The sequence below is a fragment of the Triturus cristatus genome, chromosome 4_2, assembly GCF_964204655.1.
Source record: "Triturus cristatus chromosome 4_2, aTriCri1.1, whole genome shotgun sequence".
NCBI lineage: Eukaryota > Metazoa > Chordata > Amphibia > Caudata > Salamandridae > Triturus > Triturus cristatus.
Window position 1 is genome coordinate 732,792,952 of NC_140586.1, and position 23,403 is coordinate 732,816,354.

Sequence of the window (23,403 nt, forward strand, 5' to 3'; positions counted from 1 at the left end):
TTTCAAGATGCAATTGTTACGTGCAGTGGGGCAATAATAGGCTTTTTTTAAAGCCAACAAAAATTCTTAACGAAAAAAGTGTCTAAGCAAAATGCATTGACCAATGTAATCACGTGATCAAATCCAGTTATAAAAAAATGAATATTTTATTTTCCGTTTGCCCAAGCGCAAACCTAAAGGTACAGAAATTGCGCCGTTTGAGATGCTGAAAATAGTTAAAATACCTTTAAACAGGGAAAAATAAAACAAAGTCGTGAATGTCTTAACATTATGAGTTTATGATCGTTTTTACAAGCCTGTAACAAAGTAAAACGCAATTTATCTCTGTTAAGGCCACTGCATTCAAAAAGGTACAATATTTTGGGAGGTAAGTAAAGTTAAGATCCGTTAATGTATGCAAGGGGAAAAGTTCAATGCAACCCAATTTATATCCAAACAGCTCTCCACTGAAGACAAAACTCAAGCATTATCAGCATTTCTCACTTTGACCAAAAAAATGGATCCTGGGAGTAAGTGCAAAATGCAAAATCAATCGACAGAAAAAATGCTGACCAAACAGCATCTTTAAAAATACAAAATATTTATATTACTGAACTATTAACACGTGATGTTTATGTTTGAAAAACTTTGAAACCACACAGATGATTATAAAAATCAAGTCCATGGCTTCCAAGTAAGATTACTAATCTAGTTCGCTTCATTCTTTGATGCTTCATCGAAGTTTTCTACGAGATCTGGGGAAAGAAACAACAGGGCAATTAATCAATACAGTTGTATCCTATTCTTGCACCTTATTTTCAAGATGACAGTTTGTGTAAAACAGTGCACGCAACAAATAATCACCCACAAAAACTCCTGCTTAATGCAATTTAAAAGAAGACTACAAACAAATGGGACTAAATTGAACAATAGAAACAAGTTTGCTACTATCCACAAATTCAGTAGGACCAGTACTCCTGCAGTGTCTTTTCAGGTTATTGTGAAAGGTAGAGATTAGCTTACTGTTCCTGTGAAATGCAGGATACCTGCAAAAAGGGTGGCAACTAATGTAGCAGATGGATGGGTGGATAGTACAATAACTGGACTCCATATTGTTGGGATCAGGGACCAAAACTAACGAAGGGAGCACCTGGAGGATCAGACCATTTCAAAGGCAGCGGTGCTGGTGGAAAACAGTATTTCTGTTGTAAGGTGCAATAAGGTAAATGTCTAAAATAGTGAATGAAAGGTGATAGTTGTACAGTGTTAACGCAAGTCCAGATCCCTTGGATTTTAAACAAAGGCTGCCACAGACAGCTGTATGGCGTGAGACAATAGTTTACCAAACAGTCCACATATGAAGAAAATTAAAGATCTGGAATGACAGGAATGTATAGCATGTTTTTGCATAGAAGACAGTGAAAAGGTACATGGGTTAGAGGATTCCGGCAGGGAAAATATGGAGGGGGTTTAGAACAGTGGCACAAGTTAAAGGAAATAGGAAACGGATAAGGAAGAACTCCTAAGTAGCAGACTAGTTGAAAGAGCTAAATAACTTACAACTTGTGGAAGTTGACATACATTAAATTAAGACAGAATTGAGAGGAAGAGCCCCAGAAAGCATTTAACATTCAGGTTCTGTGTAAAGACTTAGGCAATTGTAGCAGCACAAAGTTCAGTACAGAGGATTTCACTTTCTTTAAACCAACCAGGTCATCTGATTCACAAATCGTAATAGCCTCCTTCATGCATCTTAGTTGACAAATAAAAAGTCACTTACATTTTATCTTCAAAGTCGCGTGCTCATTAGGTCTGACATTTAATGGTGCGCTAGAAGCATGGTGAACAATGTATTCTATACATATTCAAAAGGGCTTTGGTTCAGTCTACTATAACTACTTGCTTCTCTGGCTCAAGCACTTTCAATCATTCACTCCTGACATACATCTTCATATCTTAGATCATCCAGCTGGAGCATTTTAGTCTCACTATCTTCCAACTGGCTGCATCCTTCTAATTTGTTTGGACTGCATGAGGGACTATTTTTCATATGAAAAGTACGTTGACCTCACATTTGATTTTTTCTTACCCATGTTTTGTATATACAAAACAGTCCTTTATGCCTACCAATATAACTGGATTTCATAGCTTTTGTCAGCAATTGAATGCTAGCATCAAACATCTGTAGATGCCTGGCATTTTAATGTCCATAGTTCATGGACAATGAAAATGCACTAAATTCCTGAATTATTCTCACAGACTTGTCTCTTTGATGCAAGAGGATTTGGGAGATAGTATTACAGAACATGCTTTATTTGGTTATTGAGTAAAATTAAGCTACAATCTTTGTGCCTTCTAACTGTGGTCATTTTGTAGTCAACGGTGTGCTCTATAGTTACCTGGAACATCGTCATCCTCTTCATCAATGTCTTCAGGTTTTGGTGTTTTACTATCCAACACTGCAACAAAAAGGATTAATTATATAGTTGCCATCACAAAAAGTATCCGGAAACTCTCAAACTATCATTCACAGATCGGGGGAGAAGGGCGCTTGGGCAACTTGAACACTGCAGAAGAGCTTGGTTTTGTCAACTATACATAGGCATGTCAAGTTTGTGAACAATTTGCTTAGATTCGCTCCTTAAACCTTTAGTAAAACCATGATAAAGTTTGCAAAACAAAAAACCTCACCGGTACAAAGCAATGCAATTGACTTTAGAACTGACCACACATGGCTTTCACAAAAATAATCTACAGTGCATAGTACTTCTGCAAAATCCGAAGTAATATGTACCATTGAGGGAAGTGGACTCGTTTTTACCCATTTATGCCCAAGCATGGATACATGGAGAACACCACATCTGTCAGCCCAATAATCACATGGATGCATCAAGTCATGCAGCTGGGTTCATACATTTTGGAAATTGGGTGGAGTCAGAAATGAAATCCTTATGAAGCACCTAAAAAACGCCACAATGGTGGCCCTGGAGTTACACAACAAGGTATCAGAGGGTCCCCTGTTGAACTAAGCCGTTAGTCACAGGATCACCACCTGGAGTTAATAGCTCTAGATTTTTAAAGTGAAATTAAGCAGAATATCAGAAAGAAAAGTATATCTGCAAGAAAGTTCTGAAATTAACATTTAAAGATATCCAGACTCGTTTGTTTTCCTCAGGGTCTTCTGTGGGGAGTGAAAACGTGGTTAAATGTCGTAAGAAATAAGACTTCACTAGCATTTCTATTTTTTGTGCGCATGTAATATATAATTATTCAACCCTCCCGCAAGCACCCAACCCCCCACACTGCGCACCTTAACTCCTAAACTACGGATGAGATTTACATCAAATTACAAAATAATCTTTCTGGACCAAGATCTAGCTTTCTGCCAATTTTAGTGTAATTCAGTGGTTCGGGCTATAGCCGTGTGTAAAAACGGGCAAAATTCTGATTGACATTGCATGAGGGGAAAAAAACGTTTTGGGATTCCCCCCTTTTCCTCAGCCCCCGCTTGACTGATTACCCAAAAACTTTCCATGCAGAACTAGGTCAAGTAGGGCACTTTTTGGGGGGAACATTTTGTGAAGATTCGTCAAACGGCACCAAAATTATGAGCAAAACAAAAAAGCTTTGTCTATGGGAAAAGTTAGTCCTAATTATCTACTAGCTATCACAAATAGAATATATATATATATATATATTCCATGCACAATGTGGGTCCTTCTGGGATCAGTCCCGTCGCCAGGTGGAGCGTCCTCCGGTAGTGACCCAAGCCGGTATTAAATTGTATCAAAAACTTCAAATAATGACGCTCACTCGGGAGTCCATTGCAACCATAGAGGTTTAATAAAGTGAACCGCTACGCGATTCGACACAGGAAGTGTCTGTGATCAAGACACTTCCTGTGTCGAATCGCGTAGCGGTTCACTTTATTAAACCTCTATGGTTGCAATGGACTCCCGAGTGAGCGTCATTATTTGAAGTTTTTTATATATATATATATATATATATACACACACACACACACACACACACACACACACACACACACACACACACATATATATGCAAAAATCAAGACTATTCTCTAGTGACATTTCCAAAGGTTTGCTCTATTTTTAAACAAAATACCTGTAGCAATTATCTTCCCTTTTTCGCTAGTTTTAACAAACAGCGTTGCAAAATACATTTAAAACTTAAAGAACATTGCCTTCTTAAAGGCAGAAATGAGGTATTTGTTAAGACATGTAATCAGCTGTTCACTAATACAAAGAAATTTTAATACATGTGTTTAACCCCACAAATCCATGGTATACTAAGCCATATGGGTCTTAAAATGCTATCATTCTATGGCAATACCAGAGATGTTCAGACTTTAAACAAAAGTGAGCTGAAACCACTATAGATAGAAGTAAAATGAACAGTGCTCGAATCCATCTATCTTGACAAGCCCAGACTAACGAGAAATTTAGTTTTAAGATTCAGAGCTAGTTCACAATGAAAACCTACTCTTCAACACCACCATGAACATTGAGAGATACTACACCACATACCTTGTCTTGGAAACGTTTCCGCTAACTTCCTAAGACTCGATAAACTGTCTGCGCCAAGTTGACTTAAGATGCCAGGAAGCATTTCTGTGATTTGTTTAGGCTCTGCGTGCCCAGTAATTGCGAAGGTGTTAGCTGAAAGAGAAGCCTGGACCTTTGGGTTGTTGAAATGAATAACTGTTCCATCATCTTTTATCATGTTTACCTGTCAACATACACAAAAAAGGCACAAATGTTGGATTCAAAAGAATACATAGCATTGATTCTTAATTTCAACGTGTTTATCAACTCAGTCATAAAAGATCATATTGAAACAGTTATGAAATACGTTTTAATGACCGAAGCATTGCATTGTTTTAAACAGTCCTGATAGCAGCCAATTCACCTTGCTTATCTAAAATGGTACCGTTTTTATGGTGACTAGTATCATGCATTATGGCCTCATAATGCAGGCAAACATTCTAAATAGCAAATTGGCAAAACTAGCACCCCTGTAACATAGGGGGGGGGGGGGGAGGGGAGTTGAAATTAGTACAGAGTAGTTTTGCTGTGCACTACCCGTTGCAGAAGCTATTGAGGTGCCAAATACAGAAGCCACCACAAGAAATAAGAAGCCCAATAGAATTTATCATAAAAAAATAAGCATAACTAACACGGAAGCGGTATTTTTGTAGTGGGGTGAATTGCTAGTGCAACTTGCATGTTTAATTGTTAAAGCACCATGCTGAGTGCCATCTCCCTGCTCCCCAGCGACTTAAAAGGGCGTGAGACAATGCAGTGACCACGAGGTTCAAGTGCAAACAAAAATTGCCCTGACCTACCAATTGAGAACAGACGATTCCCCTTTTTACGACCCAGTGATAAAAGAAGACAGCATACCTTAACACAGTTCAATTTACTCAGGGGTCAGAAGTATTTGTCCACGCAACCCTTCACAACTTTTAGTGCAAAATAATGGTGCCTGAGATTACAGAAGGTTCGGCTTTAATTCAAACACTGCCAAGAGTGTAATTAAACAGATTTCTCTGCAGATTTCTTGAATGTTTTAACGCAGAGAACATGTTCACTAGTGAAGAGAGGTTGGGAACTTCTTTGCAATTATAATGGGGGAAGAAGTTGTGTAGAGGTGTTGAAGGATGCATATTGGACCAAACTTTACTCCGGTTAGTACTTGAGCTACCCATTTTGTAAAATAGCAATCAAAGAATTAAGAGATAAAACAAGACAGTGGGTGCACACATTACATCGAGGATCATGCATATTTATATAGAGTGATAAATGTCACAGTTCTACAGGTCAGAATACTATGAGTGGCCTTACTGTTGCTACCCCAATGTTGTTCAATGAGAGCAGTGTTGTGCAGCCACAGACCCACATGATTCAGAAAGGAGAAACTTGGAGAACGAAACACCTTTACCAGTGGTGCAATCTATAGATTCATTTCAGAGAAGAGAACATCATCCATAGCTGATGATAGATTACATGACACAGTTAAAACAGGTTATAACAAATAAGGTGGGGAGAGGATGTAACCTTATGGTTAGAGCAGTCGACCACGAAGCTGAGGAACCAGGCTCGAGTCTCGGCAGGGACACTCAACATCCTGCGATTCTGGGCAAATCACTTAATCTCCCCGTGCCCAACAAAAATGTATGCGTCAGTCTGTAACAAAACTGGAGCTCATGTAAAGCGCCAAGATACCTTCGGGTCGAGGTCGCGTTATATTTAACAAAAAGACATACTCTAAAAAGGAGGACGAAACATGCATGGCTACAAATGCAGAAGGAACAGCAGCGTCTGGACAGAGTAACTGTTTTGTGCAGATCAGTGAGGTTGAAAGGTGAGAGCATGTATAAGACGAACAATATTTGGCTGAACAAATATCCCTTTTACACCTGTGGCCGAGTCATTTCATGCATGCCAACAAAATGATGCAGATGCCGTTTAATAAACCAATCCAAAATGAACTAGTAACTTAAATTAAGTTTGCAAATACAAAAGCCTATCCTGTAGGGTGGAGTAACCCCCCCCCCCCCCACCCACCCCCCCAAAAAACACATTAAGACCGATGGGCTGGGAGCAATGGACAAGTGGGTGTGGAACAGGGAAGGAATTGACCTGCTTGAGGCGGAGCCAGAGAGCCCTACCAGACCACACAAAAAAAAACACAGAAGGGGTGGGGAAAACAAAGGAGGGTGGGGGGAGCGAAGATGAGAGCAACACTGAGCGTGGAGGAATGAGTGTTTGAGGAAGGGAAGCAGCACCCAAATAAGAGCTAGAAATCATGCACTCCTGTGGAGTGCTTGAAGAAAAAAGTAGCCCCCCCAAATGGATCAGTGAAAGGATACGAGCCATACAATCAATAGGATGGGAAATAGTTTGTGTTCCAAGGAAGGACAGACCAGCTGGACAAGGAAAGCCACTGTAATGGGTTGGGTGCAATAGGCTTTCGCCCAGCAGACCACAAAAAGCTGTATGGTAGTCAAAACTTAAAAGCAACATTTATAAATCAAGTCTTTGGGTCAGTATTCATAAACAAATGCAATAAAAAACAGCAGAGGCGAGGTTGAAAGAATCGCAAGCCACCAGTGTTACGTCATCCAGATACTTGCGAGTATTTCGTAAGCACAGTTCTGAAGTAACAGGACTAGCAACATCTATCTTAACTGAAACGGATACTGCACACTCTTCGAAAGGAGTCAAGAAGGAAGTGGTTAAGGACAAGTGAACCAGCCTAAAATGAACAGAGATGGAAAGCCAACAGCCAGTGCCTGAAATGAATGGTTTACTTGAACCTGGTAAAGAGATTAAGGCAAGTAATTTGCGATTCTACTTTTTGTGCACAGATTACACACCAGAAAATAGAGAACTTGCTAAGCAAAGATCATTTGGAGCGACAAGGGAAGAACAAGTCTGGCGCCAAAAAATAAATAAAAAGTCCTAGTCCAGTGCTAGTTCTTGGAGAAAAGAATACCATGAATAGTCATAGTGCAGTTTCTTCCTCTTTACCCAAAAGAACATCAAAACATAGTACCTAGTGTTTATTTAACAAGCTGAACGTGCTGTGTAACATGTTTTTATGCATCTTATTGTCAAGAACTCCGTTTGGGACAGCCAGAGGAAAACTCAAATTGAGATGTTGAAGTCAACCAGTAAAAAGAGGATCTCAGCAAAAGACAGCCAGAATAATGTAGTCCACCTATTCCTGCGTTTTACAAGCTGAACTTGTCCAGCCTATCCTAGATCTGATCTTTACTATTCGTTTCTTAACCCAGTCATGTTCTTATCTGCCTTATGCTAATTAACTGTCTATTACTTCTACTTCTGGTGAGTTTATCATGTATTCACGATGGGCCGGAAGTTCTTGAGGTCTTTCGGGTCCACCTTGGGTTTAGGGCGTTTCTCGGTGTGCTTCCAGCTCTCTGGGAATGTCACGGTCTCGAAGAAGAGATTGATGACGTTGCGCAGGTGGGGTGCGATGGAGCTGCTGGCTTTGTTGAAGATGTGGTGCGGGAAAGGGTCTGACGGGGAGCCGGAGTGGATTGTGCTCATGGTCTTGATGGTGTCGATGTTCACGTTGGTCCATGCTGGCAGGGGGTCGTGGTCAATGGTGTGCGGCGAGTCTGGTGTGTCTGTTGGGGCTGTCTGGGTGTTGAAGCCGTTGTGGATGTCGGCGATCTTGCGGTGGAAGGTGGTGGCGAGGGAATCGCACAGGGCTTGCGACAGCGGGATGTCTGTGTTGAGCTGGGGTTGGAGAGTTCCTTCACGACGTTGAAGAGCTCTTTGCTGTTGTGTGCGTTGTTGTCGATTTCACAGCTGTTACCGACATCAGGGGTAAACAAACTAGGGATATCTGTGAAAGGAAAAACTTAGATGGATCCCCTTTCAGAACTCATATGCAGTAAACAGCAAAGAAACGTTCAACAAAATATAGAAACAATGTGGAGTTAAACCACCAAAGCAGGTTCCTCACAAAAACACCTAACATTAATAGGATTTGCAGAAACTAGCATATGTCTAAACAAGGTGCTTTTCAGAAATGTCCACAACCATACGGCCATGCATACAGTTTTATAGACAAGACAGACAGAGTTGCACTAGTTATGTATAAAAAAAAGTCACAAAAACACTACCTCTTCAATTCCAGCTATATTATTTACTGCTAGCTTTTTTAGAGAACTCTGTAGTTTTTTGTCATCAGCTGTTGCTGTTCGGTGTACGACTTTCTTCTTTCTGCGAGCTGTACCCTGAGTGAACACAAGGAAAGAGTATTAGTCAGCAAGTCCAAAGAGGTCACAGCTGCTTCTGCATGCGTTTAAAACCACCACAGAAAACACTACAATAGAAAGTGCTGACTTCCACATTAAAATTGAACTCTGCTCTGAAAGCAGACAACTGTCATTCCCCAATTGCAGGCCCCGGCAGTTGTGAATGAACCACCTGCTTTCAATATACATTTGTCCACACTTCTCACCTAAAGCTAGGCTCTCTGTCCATTGTTCGAACAACTATTTGCTACTCAGGTTTTGGCCTAGTATTTAGAATAATTTACCCACAAAGTGGTTTTAGCAAAATTCCATACTAAGCGAGGCAACATTGGAGCTAAAAAATTTGAAAGCCTTTAAAGATCATAACTTACTTTTGTTTTATAAGCAGGTTATTCAATTTTTAGTTCACCAGCTGCTTTTGAACAGTTCTAGACTACTGTTGAAATAATTTGAATTTGTGGGACCCTTGAGGATTGGTTCCCAAGAAGTATTTTACACCTTTATTACACAAATCCTCTTTGCCTTGATATACAATAGATGTCCCCGTAAAACAGTTATTAAAATCAAGTAGGCCCTCACTTCAAACCAATGTGCTTCTGACTAGCTTAAGCACCTACATCTAATGTGTATTGGTGTGAGCCGAAATGGACTTTAGAATCACAACTGAATCCCTAAAACATTTAAAATGGACAAACACATTAACCTGGGGAGTCACAAGTTTAACACGGTATCTGCAACTTTCCCCCACAGAACTAAGACACCAAAAGTTTCTGAATAGAAAAAAAAAAAAAAAAAAAAAAAGATTGTTAAGATTGGGATGGAATCTTACGTGTGCTTTGGAAGGGACTGAGAATAACTGCACCCACCCAAAACGCAAACAAAACAGGTTACTGAGTGCACTGTTATGGTTAGATACCACAGTTATGAAGCACCTTTAACTACACTGCTATAGTTAAACATACCACCAATCTACAGGACTGCTCAAAACCCTCAAAATGCATTAAGTGCTTAGGATACAACGATCTTTTTTGATATTGCTGGACAAGACTTTACCTACATACTACTGGGATTTCTATACTCTGCACACAATTGTAAACACCTTAGAGAACGCCCTTACTATGGATCCGGTCAGATACGGATGCATACTTACCTCGTTCTCGCTTCCTCTACACTGAGCAGATCTCATGAATCAGTGTATGTGATGAAACACCTGGTGGATGCCTATATAATCAACTCGACTTTGGAATCATGTGGTGTCTTGCTTTACACCTGAATAAATGACCATTTGACTACTTGTGTCAACAGAATAAAATATTAATTGATTAGCGTGCTATTCAACGCTGCCCATTTGCTCTATACGTTAGTATCTTACAAAGTATCTGACAGTGCTAACTAATTTAAGATTAGGTGAAGATGGCCATAACATTTTAGACCACTGGTTGGCTATAAAAAGGCAAATAAAGAGAATCATGCTTTCTGGTGCTACTAATGATAGTTTTTTTTTCTCACACCCATATGATCAGGTGCTTTGAATGTATTCATTTATATGCGTGCCTCAAGACATTTTTCTGTAAACCAGGCCCAGTAAAAAAAATGTTTACTGGGTTAAAACCATTAATAAACAGTACATATAACGCCCTTACCTTGCCCCCTATCCGAACCTGAGCCTGAAGCTTGGCTAGCTTTTCTTGATTCATTATTAAATCTGAAACGAAAAAGATTGTTAATACCGCTCTCGTTACTCCATGTCTTAGTTAAGACACACAACGGGATTATGCTGAAGGCAAGCACAATTTAATAGAAGAAACTTGAGTTGTCACAAAATATAATAACTAAAAAGTATGCAGTACAAGATTTGTCACAACAATGGGGTAACAAACCCTAGTGTTCCTCAGATTCCCGACACTTAATCAGTACAATGGTTCTGTCGGAGAATTTTCACAGATTTGAATATGTGGTTAACAGTTACCAACCAGGTATGTGTGTACACCGTGCATTCAATGCATATAGTGAAGGGAACCCCTTTCGAGGCCTTCTCTATAAACTTCCAAATCCATGTATAAAAATACGACAGAATCATTGTATACAACTCAATACAAGTCATTAAGCCGTGCACAGACACAACATCACAACATATTTGAAATGTTATTCTTCACAAATCTGTTATATGCCCATTCAATCGACAGCTGTTTTTGATCTTCTGACAAACAGTAACAAAAGCAACCTACAGTTGAGTTAAAAACCATATTCGAAGTCTAAAACATTAATACAAGAGGACAAGTGACTAGAAGACCTCACTGTATTCATTGAAGGGCAGAATTCAGGGAAGGAGACCTAAATCAGTCTCGTACGGCCGACGTGTCAAATACACAAGCTACGAATATCGTGGGGTATGCAAACATAATCTGGAAGCAGTTTTAGAACAAGTTATTGCTTGTTGTATTAACGTCTGTACACTTTCGCTTATATTCACTGAGCTACGCCCACATACATGCCAATGGCTTGAAGGTTCACTCCCAGCACGTGAGTGGATGTCCAGTAGTGAACACAACTCTGGCATTCGCTTTTCTGATGCTGTAATATCCACTGGCTCGCAACAATCCACATGTCAAATCACTAAAGCGTTCAGTCCAGCAGGCACCCACTCCTTTACCGACAGTGCCTGTGAGATCATGTGTCAGTGCACACGTACGAGAAAGAAATACAAGCCATCTGCACTCACTAGATGGAGGCAGGAACGTTACCGTGCTTGCGCATTTCATGAGTTGTAGAGAACGGAGTATGCAAAGATAGGAGACATTTTTGCCTCATCTGCGTCCCGCCTTCCTTCGCAGCAATCCTGCTCGTTTCCCGGACTAACGTCAGGGAACAGGTGGTGTGCCATTCATAGTTCATTTCCAGTGAATGATGGCTGCACCTGCCATACCACCAAGCAACAGAGTACGTATTTCGCACAGAAGTAGGTGCATATGTGCAGGGCAAGTTGTGCGCACAGGTCAATCTGAACACATCTAAACTCCTTTTGTCAACTATTTGGCCTTTAGTACTGATCACCTTTCACACATTGGAACAAAATCTACAGACTACATACGGGAAAGACGTAAGCGACAATGGTTTACCACGGTAAAGACTGTCTGCATTCTATCAGTTACCACCTAATTAAAAAATAATTTGCGAAGCAAAATTGTTGCCAAATAAGTTATTTCAATTAGCATTAATGTCACTGAACATGAGCATCTCCAAGAAAGCATCCATACTTTCAATAGCATACAAGTTTATATTCCACAAAAGTCAACATGTGATTCGCAGTTCGAAATTCCGCTTTATCTGGGCTATCAAGTTAATCAGATAGCAAGAAATCAAATATACTAGCAAGGAGCATTCAATCTGATTTATACAGAACGACGTCTTATATTAGTGGCGCTAAAGCCAGAAGTATTTGTGTCAGAGTTAAACTGTAAATCAGATACGGCTTAATCCATTGAAGAGGACAATGTTAAGTAAAATAACCCATTATTTTGTTGCAACAAGCATAGATTCACCTCAGAAAACCTACAAAGTCGAGATGTCTTCTAGATGGAGTTTTTGACTTCCGTGGCCGGATCTACAACAGTCGTCACAAGCGAATTAAAAAATAAATAAAAGTCAGATCACAAATCCGGTCCGAACGGCATACTTGCTGCATTTTTTTTAATAACAAATATTGACTTCCAGGCGAAAATTGTGACTCCATTGTTTAGTCAATATCTATCCTTCAACTCCATCGCAGAATCCTTGAGATACTATCCTCCATCTATTTTAAATAAGGGATCAGCAGAGAATCCAGCCAATTAGTGGCCAATGGCCTTAATAGCTGCTGAAGCCATATACAATAAACTGACTTGAATACAGTGCCTGAATGATTGCTTACACGTAGCTGGACCTTAGCTCCACTTTTGACTGGTCAACAGAGGAAAGCTCTGGGGGAAGTTTGTTAGAAATGTTCCCCATTAGTACATTTTCTAGGCCAACTACATGCAGACTGGACTGGGTGAATTATGTTTGGGGCGAATGTTGAACGCACTTCCCCGATTAAGATCAAGCGTGGTGAGGCAAGGGTGTGTGTTGGATCCCTTTCTTTTTTTATCTATATATTAACATCCATGAAACATTCCTAACACTAGGGGAGGCAGATACTCCCAGGGTAGTAGCAAGAAAGTCTCTCTGCACTGTTATATGCTTACGATTGCACCTTCTTGTCAAGAACTGGTGCAGGCTTCAGAGAGTACTGGACTGATGTGTCCAGTTTATGAGCGACCTAGCACTGGCAACCAATTCAGCTAAGTTGCATACACATTGTGGGCGAGTCACAAGCAACCTGAAAGCCTATTATATCAACAGCAACAAACAAACTTCTGTGTCCCAACTTTCACGTTGGGAGGTGCCTTTTGACAGCAAATGTACCTGGGTGCATTTAACAGAAGTTAGGAAAACCCAATTTGAACAAACAATAGAGGCAATTTTTAAGTTTGCTGGGAAGTTAGGCTCCAAACCCCTAGGTGTGATAATTTTTACAAAGCTCGATGTTGCTTTGTCTTGATGCATTTTTGAGAAGACTGCTATCCGTTTCTACTAGTGTGCCCACAGCGCTAGATCTACCGTACTTGGAGTGCCGTATTAAGATGGCTCCACTCATGTTGTGGCTCTCCATCTGGTCTAACATGAAACCCTTCTCAACTAGAACAATCACAGACTGCTTCATTAGGCACACAGAATCCAGTGGCTGAGTTATGTTAATGATCAATTAATTAGGTTAGGGAGGGCTGAACTTTATTAGCCCACAGGATATTACTGCCTTAGCCAAAGCTAAACTCAAGAGATTTATTCACTATGTGGGGGGGGGGGGGGGGGGGGAGAAGGGAATGCCCAAGAGCATAACAGGAAGAGAGTGGCTGCTTATCAAACTCTAGCTAGTACAGATCGAATGGAGCCTCTCCTTTATTCTCTACCTCATCACTATCAACGATCTTATTTACTAGTGTTTAGATTGAACATAGCCAAATCTACTGGTCTATCCAGGAGATACTCATTGATAACCAAGTTGTTAGACATGCCCCTGTGACTCCCGGTCAGACCATTCAATGTTACTTTGTTGTTGCTGCAAACTGTACATGTGCCAAGGAAACAGTTCTTAATTCCATTACTTAAGTCCTTGATCAGAAAGGTGCAGACCAGCTGTAATTTACAGAGGTGTGGAAGTTAATAAAATACCTACTTGGCCATGGGACAAGTTGCTTCATAAGTCTACCTGTAATGTAAAAACAAAAAAAAACGCTGGTCCTTTTAGTGCGGTGAAAAATTCTCTCTCAACAATCTCATTACAGCCCCTCTGATTATGCCAGGGCTCATACTATACTAGGGTTTAAATACTAGCAATGTCCTTCTATTGCCACCTTTCCGCATATCTACATACTGGGGCTGGAGGCAACAGTGAGCAATAGTTCCAGGGTTAACATCCCCTTTGAGCTTGCAAACGTAACTTGCATGTTTAAGGGGATTTCACAATGTCTTCTCAAACCTTTTCCCATACTGAGAAAGGCTGGCAATGTACTCCTGACAAGATAAAAACTCTTCCAAGGTTGGGAAAAGAGTGGCTGAAAGGAAAGCGAACTTGTAAATGCCCAGATTTTCGCATGAGCAAATCTACACATGCATATTTGCTCGTGCTAAAATGCAGTCCACAAATATTTTCTAGGCGATGTGTCCTACTTCTGTCAATTCTTGTGAATTCACGAAAGCCGTAAATCTGCACTAAAGCAAGGACATACGCTACGGGCGTACTTTAGTGACTTTAATAATTTGGGCCTCCAATGTTGCTGGGGGGGGGGGGGGGGGGGGGGGGGGGGATTGGGTGGAGACAATGAGTTCAGAGATGGCGTAGCAGAAGCCAGGGCGTGAGCCTGAAGGCGAGGGGTCCTCCGACGGATGTGTTCAAGTCGATTCGGATAAGAAAGTTAAGGTGTTCCATGGTTGAGGAAATGTAGTCTTCGGTGGTGGTGCATAGGATGGCCTCCTTGTAGAGGATTGCAATGCCTCCTCTATTTGTTAGTGCAGTCTCTCTGTATCATCGTGTAGCAGTGGGGTGTTGCAGTTGCCACGTCTGGAGAGGAGGATGGCGTGAGCTACGTCTCAGTGATCACATCGGGTGGAGTTGGTGATGCTGTCCAAGATTTCAATGGCGAGCTTGCACATGGATCGAGCGCTAAACAGCATGCACCGAGTTGTTCCGAAGGGTTGGAGGCTGGCTGTGTAGGTGCGGCGAGGGCTTTGGTGTTGCAGGTGAACTGGCAGCGGTGCCAGGAGAAGGATCCTTCAGTGGATCTTGGGGAGGAAAGGCAGCATTTGTTGCAGCTTCCGGGGGCTAAAAGAGGGAGCTCGCGGTGGTGTTGAAATGGATAGGTGGAAATACAGTGTTCCTGGTGCTGGGCACGGTCCAGGCACAGACAGGCTTGCATTTGGCACCTCCGCTGTGTTTCTGCTGCGCGGATGGGCAGCAGCCTCCATAATGGTCCTCCGAGGTGAGAGGGTCGGGCAGGGAGACCTTAAAGATGGCATCAGTGCGGCACAAACCAATAGAGAACGAGCGGTTGCTGAGCCCACCAGACCCAAATACCTCACTGCCTGTTTCAGCCACTGCAAGACTCAGGGTGCGGAGATCAACCAATGCTAATCATTTGAAGCTTTCTCTTTCGATTGAAAACCCAGGGTGGAAAGTCCTTCATGGTACTAGGCACCAAAGCCTGGAACCAACTCTCAAGCTCTCTCCACTTCATAGACACTGAAGCCATATTTAAAAAAACTAATAAAAAAAAAAACTCCTGGCCCCAGATTCTCCATTACTCCTTAATCTAACCCCTTCATCTGACCTTCTTTCTCTTGCAGAAGTGTATGTAAAAGGTGGTCTCCCAGGGGAAGCACCGTCTACATATTTACTGTCCTGTCTGGGTTGCCCCTTTTTGTTCTAGAGAACTGCTTTCTCTTGCAGTACCTCCACGTGTGGGTTCGAAGCTTAGACCCAGGATGCTTGATTGAGAGGGACAGTGCACTCTACAAGTTCCACATTCATTAATTTTACTAAATGATGCTTCAAAGAACTAGGCCCTAAATATTTCACAGTACTTTGGCAAAATATCCCCCCCAAGTTACAATTTTTAGCGAAAATTTTATTTTGAAAGTAAAGTATCATCAATCTTGCTTTCTAACTTCTGCAAATATTTCAATCAGAGCATTCAAGGAGCATTATACGTAGCCTTATATTGAGCTTTGCAACTGTGGGTATACATATTTATATTGGAACCACTATCAGTAGTGCAGTCTAAGCCTTACATTTCTTTAGAGAGCTCACCCTAAAAATAAAGGCTTTGCATTAATGAACCATAAATAAAAAGTTTGAACAGCATTAACATAAGGCCACAAATATTACTTTAACTGCAGACAATGCTCTTCCCTGACTCATAATGCGGTACTGCAAACAGACAGCCAAAGGGTTTGTGCTGCAGTGGGTTGGACCTATTTGCCCCATGGACAAAATTAACATGAACACTTGCTGTACTTGACCCCAAACAATGTCCTGGGCGTCAGGCTATAGGAATTTCACACCCCTGCTTATTTGAAACTGAATACGTCTGCATAATGGTCCACAAATTAATTTCGGCCGCAGTAAGACTGAGGAATATGGAGGGTAAGTAATGTTTGGAACAGCGACACACATGTGTATCTTGTTCTTAGTCTTTTGATGAGTTTTAGTTAATATGTATTGAACATGGGGCTGGATTATTTTTCTGTAGCGTTACTACTGTAAACTCTCTACGCATAAATAACTGATTTCAATTTAATAGCTGGATACTTAACTGCTGCAAAATAATTGTTTTATTGCTTCTCACTTTATGAAATCATGCAACCTTAATTTACAACTGCTTTGATACAAAGTCAATACATTATTCATTTTATGCTATGTATTTTTATGGTTCTATGAGCCATATCAAGATAAAACTGATAGAGGCCAATAGACATAGATGTTGAAGGCATATACAATAAAATTCAACTTAAAGTTAATGCCACCAAATTTTATGGTGCCGAATACCCCCCTCCACCCCCGAATGTCTACTTCTGTGTACTTCACGTCCAAGGTAAAGGCATCTCTCATAACAGCTTGCCATCCAGATTCTTATAGTATTTCAGACATTTGTGACACCAAATCTCAAATGGACCTGCGTTTATAAAGCTCCACTGTTTAAAGGTAAAGGCTTCAGGCTATTAAACGCAAGTTCAATACACTAACTCGACATGGTAAAGGAAACCTTGAACGCAAACGACTGAATAGGCATTCAAAAGGTCAGTCTTTTGACAGCTGTCATCTAGCATTGGTGCATATTCACGTGGTTCAATCAGCTCAAAGTTACATTTACCTAGACCACACTGCTACAGTGCAACTTCTAAAAGCAAGGAGCCCACTACTGAACGCAAGCATGCTGATAAGTTGCAATTTTTGCAAAGGTTTACATGGTTGCAATTAATTTTGCTACGCCGCTTAGACACTGAAATTGTGACTCACAACTGTTTATGTTGCAGGTATCCATATTAATATTAACAGATTAGTTGTTTAAAAGATCTGCTTGGCAGAAAACAATGCCTGAGAAACTGCAATAGAGAAAATCCACACAGGAACTTGCAGAGTAAAAGTAGTGAACTTGTGGCCCAGTACATACCTTTCACTATATGTGGCACCATTACATGTATAAACAAATATACAACAAATTTTTAAAGGAAAAGAATTTAAAGTACAGAAAAAAACTATGCTAAAATGTTCATAACGGTGATCAGTTTTCTGTATTTTAAATAATGCCTGCATTTTTCAGTTATAAATGTCACCATGTCTTCCAGCCACTGAGAGCAAGTGCGTGTGTAAAGGAGACACTTTGAAATTAGACAAAATTAAACTGAAGACCTAACTTTGTTTATATGGATTCCATAAAATTAATCATTTCAATTTTCTCCCACTTCAAAGTGTTGCATTTACAAACAGCTGGCGTCTTACACTCAGTGGCCTGTAGACATGGTGCCATATTTATAACAGAAAAATACAGCCATTTGTTTAAATGGGAAGAATTTAAATTTAAGAAACATGCTTCATAAAACATTATTGCCTTAATTAAAAGTGAAGAAAAACCTTTGGGATTAACGTTTCATATAAATATTTCTCTTCACTTTTAAGTTCACTCATCAAAAATCTCTCATAAAAATATGGCACGGTGTCTCCTGGGAGCACGAGGCCTGCTGCTCGTTAATGAGACACTTTGAAATGGGAAACATTTTAAATGGAGAACTAACTTGATCATTATGTTGACTTTATTTTAATTTTCTCCCATTTAAAAACATTTTGTTGTCACCCTCCAATTTTGAGCTGACAAGGACTTATTTAATAGTTAAATAAGTCTGTTTTAGTTTGTCACCTCTGTGCCCCAGCCAGGATCATAAATATGACTGATCACTGCTCATTATAAGGCACAGCTATCTGCAGACTGATGATAATGTAAAAATAAACAGCCTTTCCTTAACTTTAAAAGGAAAATGTGACCCTGTGCTTATTTAACAAGTATTGGCATAGCCAATAGGTCTCGCCTTTGGGACCTTATAAGTGTTTATTTATCCAGCACAATATCCTTGGTGCAACAACATCAAGTGTTGCATGGCTAAACATAAGGTCCCAAAGGCGAGACCTATTGGCTATGCCAATGCTTGTTTTTTCTATGTAGCTCATTGTTCCTCAAATCTTACAGAAAACAAATAGTCAACGCGTTTCGGTGGGTTGGTAAAACGCAACAACCTTCTTCTGGACAACAATAAATATTTTTATCTATATATATGAATATGCAGTAACACCAACTGTTTCCTTAGGTGAAATACACTGTGGACTAAAATCTAGTCTCAGTCAATTGGGCTCTGATGGTTAATACCCAGCTATTATATTATAGTATATAGCGCCCATATATTTGGTGGGGCATATAATTGAAGAAGCAGCTGTTGATCAACTCTGCAATGTTATTAAATAGATGTTTTCCACTTTGAAGCAGTCCTAGAGAATTCTTTTTCTTTGAATCAAAGAATGGCAGTGATTGCTGGACTAACTTTGGACACAGAATGATGTGCTTGCTGGTGAACTCATATTCAAAGAAGAATCCAGGGCTCAGGTCGCAAAATGTTAAACAAAGCACTCGCCTAAAATAGCCTCAATGCTTAAGCCACCCTTTTAACACATACCATTTTCCTTCTTTTTTTTTCTTTTAATCACATCCCACACAAAGCTTTGCAAAAAGCTCTAAAAATTCTTACGGGAATATAGATCTATACCAAACACACCGGGCAAGTCTAAAACAGCAGGTGTTTCAAAAACCACGGCCAAATTGGCAATTAGTGAGAGATGGATCAATAGAACATGTTGACATCACACTGTTGAAGGAACAACCAAATAACAAGAGGACATACCCACAAGTGGATATGTGCTTAAGGATCGGTGTTCCTGACCTCAGTATAGCACTGGCCAGGATCAGATATACCCACCCGATTTCTCCCAGCACACCACGAGGTAAAGTGATGGGCAACAGCATGCCCTCCACCTGGCCGCCATTTTGCTAGAGCATCCATGCCACACCTCAGACAGTGGTGAACAGGAGAGTGGTGTGAAGGCCAGAAAATTAATACGAATTTCCGCCTGAGTATCCAATGATGATCTCGGCCCTCGTGTCCAGTGAAACGTGTATGAAAAAAAAGTTCCATTGCGATCTTAAAGCAGTATACATCTCACGTTTGTCAAGGAGTCACAGGATGGAGCCCAATAAAACAAGCATTACCACGTTGGCATTACTGCTGAAGACTAGAGATAGGTATAATGTATATGGTAACCTGGCTACTGCACATTTAATTAAAGAAAGCACATACAATATATACACGTTTTAATCTGGAAGGGGTCCATTAGAGAGGTAGCCTGTAATCAGGGAGAGCACCTTTCAGAACACGCCATGGCTAGAGTAACCTGTAACCTTTTTCTTGTATTGTCTTTTGCAGTCACGCAGAGAATGTATATGCTGCTTTCAATCTTACCATCTTTGCGTACCACAGTGGCAGCATGTCTTGTATCCAAACTCGTTAATCTAGATGCAACGCAAAACAAGAAACGCGAGTGGTGCGCGCGCGAAAAGTGAAAGTAGGCTGCGCGCGCGAAAGTGATCACGGCTGTACACATTGCAAAGCTGCTGGCTGCGCACGCTCACGTGAACGCAAGCTTATCGCCAGCCAGCAGCACTTTGAAAATTCACCTACTAAATTCTCTTCGAGCAGCGCATGTGCGCTACTCAGCGAGACCTAAAAATGAACTCAAGGCTGTGAGCTACTCTGAAGGTGTCTGCGAGCTACTGGTAACTCGCGATCGACTGGATGGAGAAACAATCTCAAGAACTGCGCTATAGCAAAGGTTACCACCAGTAACGGGGGAAATTACCATAAATTAGTACATTTGAAACTTAGGGCACAGACAGCAGTGGTGATATAGAGAGGTAGCACACGTTTAGTTCAAAAGGTGTGGGTTTGCAAGTAAGCATGCAAAATTAACACCAAGTTGGGAGTACTGGCAGTGTCTGTAGATGGAGTCACTAAGGGGGTAGTCCTTAAGCGACACTAAAAGGAGGAGGGAGGCTAAGTTAGCAATAGGTACCAAGGAGGGAGTCAGCAAGTAGCACAAAGGACGAAAAACACGGGGTAACAGAGGGAGATGGGGCAATCAGCAATGACACACAGATGGAATGGGAAAACCAGCAATTGGCCCCAACAGCAAGGTGAAGATAAGATATCAGAAAGGGAAATCAGCAAGGAGCACAGGGAGGAGAGCTAGAGCAATCAGCAAGCAACAAAGGGGGAAGTAACAGCCAGCAAAAGGGGGTGGGTCACTGTTAGGGTGGTTGTCATCAGGAGAAAAGTCAGCAGGCATCAAGGGAAACCAGTGAAAGAAGGGAGCAGTCAGCAAGGAAACCAAAATGAAGGAGGGCAGTCAGCAAAGTACAGCTAAAGGGGACAACTGATAGTAATAGGCACCTGGCAGAGTTAGTGGTACTTAAAAGACAAGTGCAGGGGTACTTCAAGCAAAAGTAAGGGGACCATCAGAACAAACCAGAATAGACCATAAACATAGAAGTAGAAACTAAAAGTTGGTTCTAACCTTGGAAGCCGAAGGTCTACAGTAGCAAAAAACACTGCCATTATTGCCCAGCATCTACAAAGACATGGACCATCACTGCGGATCAGGGTTTGCATAGGGATCAGATTTTGGAGTGGTGTGATTATTAGCAAACACTAGCAGTTTGCCCACAAAAAAAAAAATCTGTCAGGTCAAAACTGCTGAAATTTATTGGGGAAAAAAGTCTCACAAAACAGGCGAAACATGTGGAATTCAGAGTGTTAAGAACTGATTTTGCATGTTATGTTACATTTTTCTTTAAAAACTCAGGATGCAGTATTTACCTCACGTGGTAAATACCTCACCCTATTCCGACCAACATGTAACGAAGGAGCCTTAGAATTAAAACTAAACATAAAACAATTTAAAAAAACCCTCACTATTTAAGATGCAGTGCCCATTATTACATTTCAGAAGGTTTTAAAGACCCAATGAAAAATATAGTGTGGGTGTCTCATCATGCAATCATTCGGTGGGTTTTTGTTTGTGTTCTGCATGTGTAGTCCTGTTTTCCCATTGTTAAAAACAAAGATTCAAGCACTAGAAAGCACATTATAAAACCTGCAGATAGAGGGGCATAGAAACACACCATGGAATCGCAATGAGAATGACTTGAGCTGAACTAAAACGAGTAACCAGGACCCCTTTAACAGACTTGTTACAGCATTTAAATTATTCCACCCTGGTTATGACTGAAGAAAATATGCAAAGCAATGTTTAATTAGATAACCCCTCCTCCACCATGCTGTGATGATGTATAGATTAAGGACAGTAAGACTGGTTCTTGCATGATAAACGTCGATCACAATTGTCCAATATCTGCTCGCGGCATTAAAAGGGCGAGGTAGGGAACGCCTTAAAACAATTAAAGTCGCTACTCATGAAACGTGAGCATGCACAATATTTAACTCGTGCTTGCTCTCGGGATCATCTACCAAAATAGAGCAGTGGAGTCGCTGAATGGAGTCCAGCTGACGTTAATGCCCCAGCTCCATTTGTCCTGGCCCCACCACCGAAGTTGTTGAATGTGCCAAAAATCAACACGGAGCAGACCCTGCACTGGGACATGTACTTGTCCATCTGCCTTACATTGCAAAGCAATGCTTGTCTGAGGCCTCAAAAGAGCCTGCATGTTTGTTTAAAATGTGTAAAACTTACTTTCTAAGTATCTATATGTGTACCTATTTACACATATACACACCCAAAATCAGATTTAAACACACATACACACGCCCATATACTCTAAATTACCCTTTGCAGCACCAATGTACTGTGGCCCAGATTGTCTCCTCTGAAACTCAGTCATTAAAACGCTACGGAATGAAACAGAAGTATTTATTATAATTGAATGCGTCGGGATAGACAGAGATATCCGGGACTATCTAGGGAACTCTAGCCACCCTATCATAAGGAAAGGGGTTAGAAAGTAACCAGAAAAATACAGAGTCGAGGGCGGACTGCGACGCACACGACAGTGGGGTAAAGGAATGGTCAGGGGGCCAACACTAGTGTTGGTGGGGAAAGGTAGAGAATAAGCAAAGGACACGAGAGTAAACGAGTGGCACCACAGAGAGGACTCTAGAGAAGGACGAAGCTGGCAGCCAAGAAAGGGGCACCACAGCCCAGTAACCGGTTAACGAGAGCAACTCACGGGGCTCAGTGACAGGCCTTTCGGCAGCTCCTCCTCTCGGGCTGCAGGCTCCAGAACACACTCCCGTCCGTTTTGCAGCGCGTGCCGCTCATACTTAAGACAGGAGCATTCCTCTTACCCAGAGTATCAATGGCCCGCCCAACATCACCAACAAACAACCCAAAACCACTCTGACCTGTGACCGAAGACCTCCGCAGCGACACGCGGTAAGTAAGATGGCGATACAGGAGGAGAAACCTGGGAGAGACGGTGACGTAAAAGCACGTGACTTGCTCTGCTCTATCCGCACCCCTTTGGTGCACAAGTATTGGCAATAGACATAGGACGAAGGTACTCTGGAATGCATTGAAATAGAAAATGGACTATTGAAAACCGAGGGGTATGGTCAAGGAAAATATAGCTAGGCGCGTCTCATGTCAGAAAACGGGTCATTAAAATAGAAAACAGACAAAGGGAGAAAAGACAGCATGTTGAATATAACATAGAAAATGGACTAGATGAGCGAACCAAAACATAGCTGCCAAGGCTTTAGATCAGAGGTCTTCAAACTTTTTGATGCTGAGATCCCCCTGTCAAGATTTTTTAGGCGTAAGGACCATACATGCCAACATTTCAGAAGACCAAAGTGGGAGATTTTTAAAAAAAAAATCGGGAGAATGGGGCCTTGAATCGGGTTACTGTCATGTATGG

At 41.2% G+C, this 23,403-nt stretch overlaps 1 protein-coding gene across 2 annotated transcripts; it reads right to left on the minus strand.

Moving 5' to 3' along the window:
* Positions 1-258: 258 nt before the first annotated feature.
* Positions 259-23,020, minus strand: BTF3L4 (basic transcription factor 3 like 4). 2 transcript variants are annotated; one of them, XM_085602623.1, is made up of 6 exons: positions 22,889-23,020; positions 10,438-10,499; positions 8,660-8,773; positions 4,530-4,731; positions 2,379-2,438; positions 259-734 (listed from the first exon to the last, which is right to left on the minus strand). In XM_085602623.1, exons 2-6 carry the CDS (start codon positions 10,489-10,491, stop codon positions 688-690), a joined length of 477 nt encoding a protein of 158 aa, XP_085458749.1. In that variant the 5' UTR covers positions 10,492-10,499; positions 22,889-23,020; the 3' UTR covers positions 259-687. The 2 variants fall into 2 exon arrangements, with proteins under 2 accessions (XP_085458749.1, XP_085458750.1); XM_085602624.1 differs by having other exon boundaries at positions 22,714-22,918.
* Between the last annotated feature and the right edge of the window lie 383 nt (positions 23,021-23,403).

Excerpts from the sequence above, each read along its gene's own strand:
- BTF3L4 (XM_085602623.1), bottom strand. The coding sequence starts at position 10,491 with ATGAATCAAGAAAAGCTAGCCAAGCTTCAGGCTCAGGTTCGGATAGGG. Across the intron at positions 2,439-4,529 it reads GGAAACGTTTCCAAGACAAG|TGTTGGATAGTAAAACACCA; the intron begins GTATGTGGTGTA and ends TTTTTGTTGCAG. Across the intron at positions 735-2,378 it reads AGAGGATGACGATGTTCCAG|ATCTCGTAGAAAACTTCGAT; the intron begins GTAACTATAGAG and ends TTCTTTCCCCAG.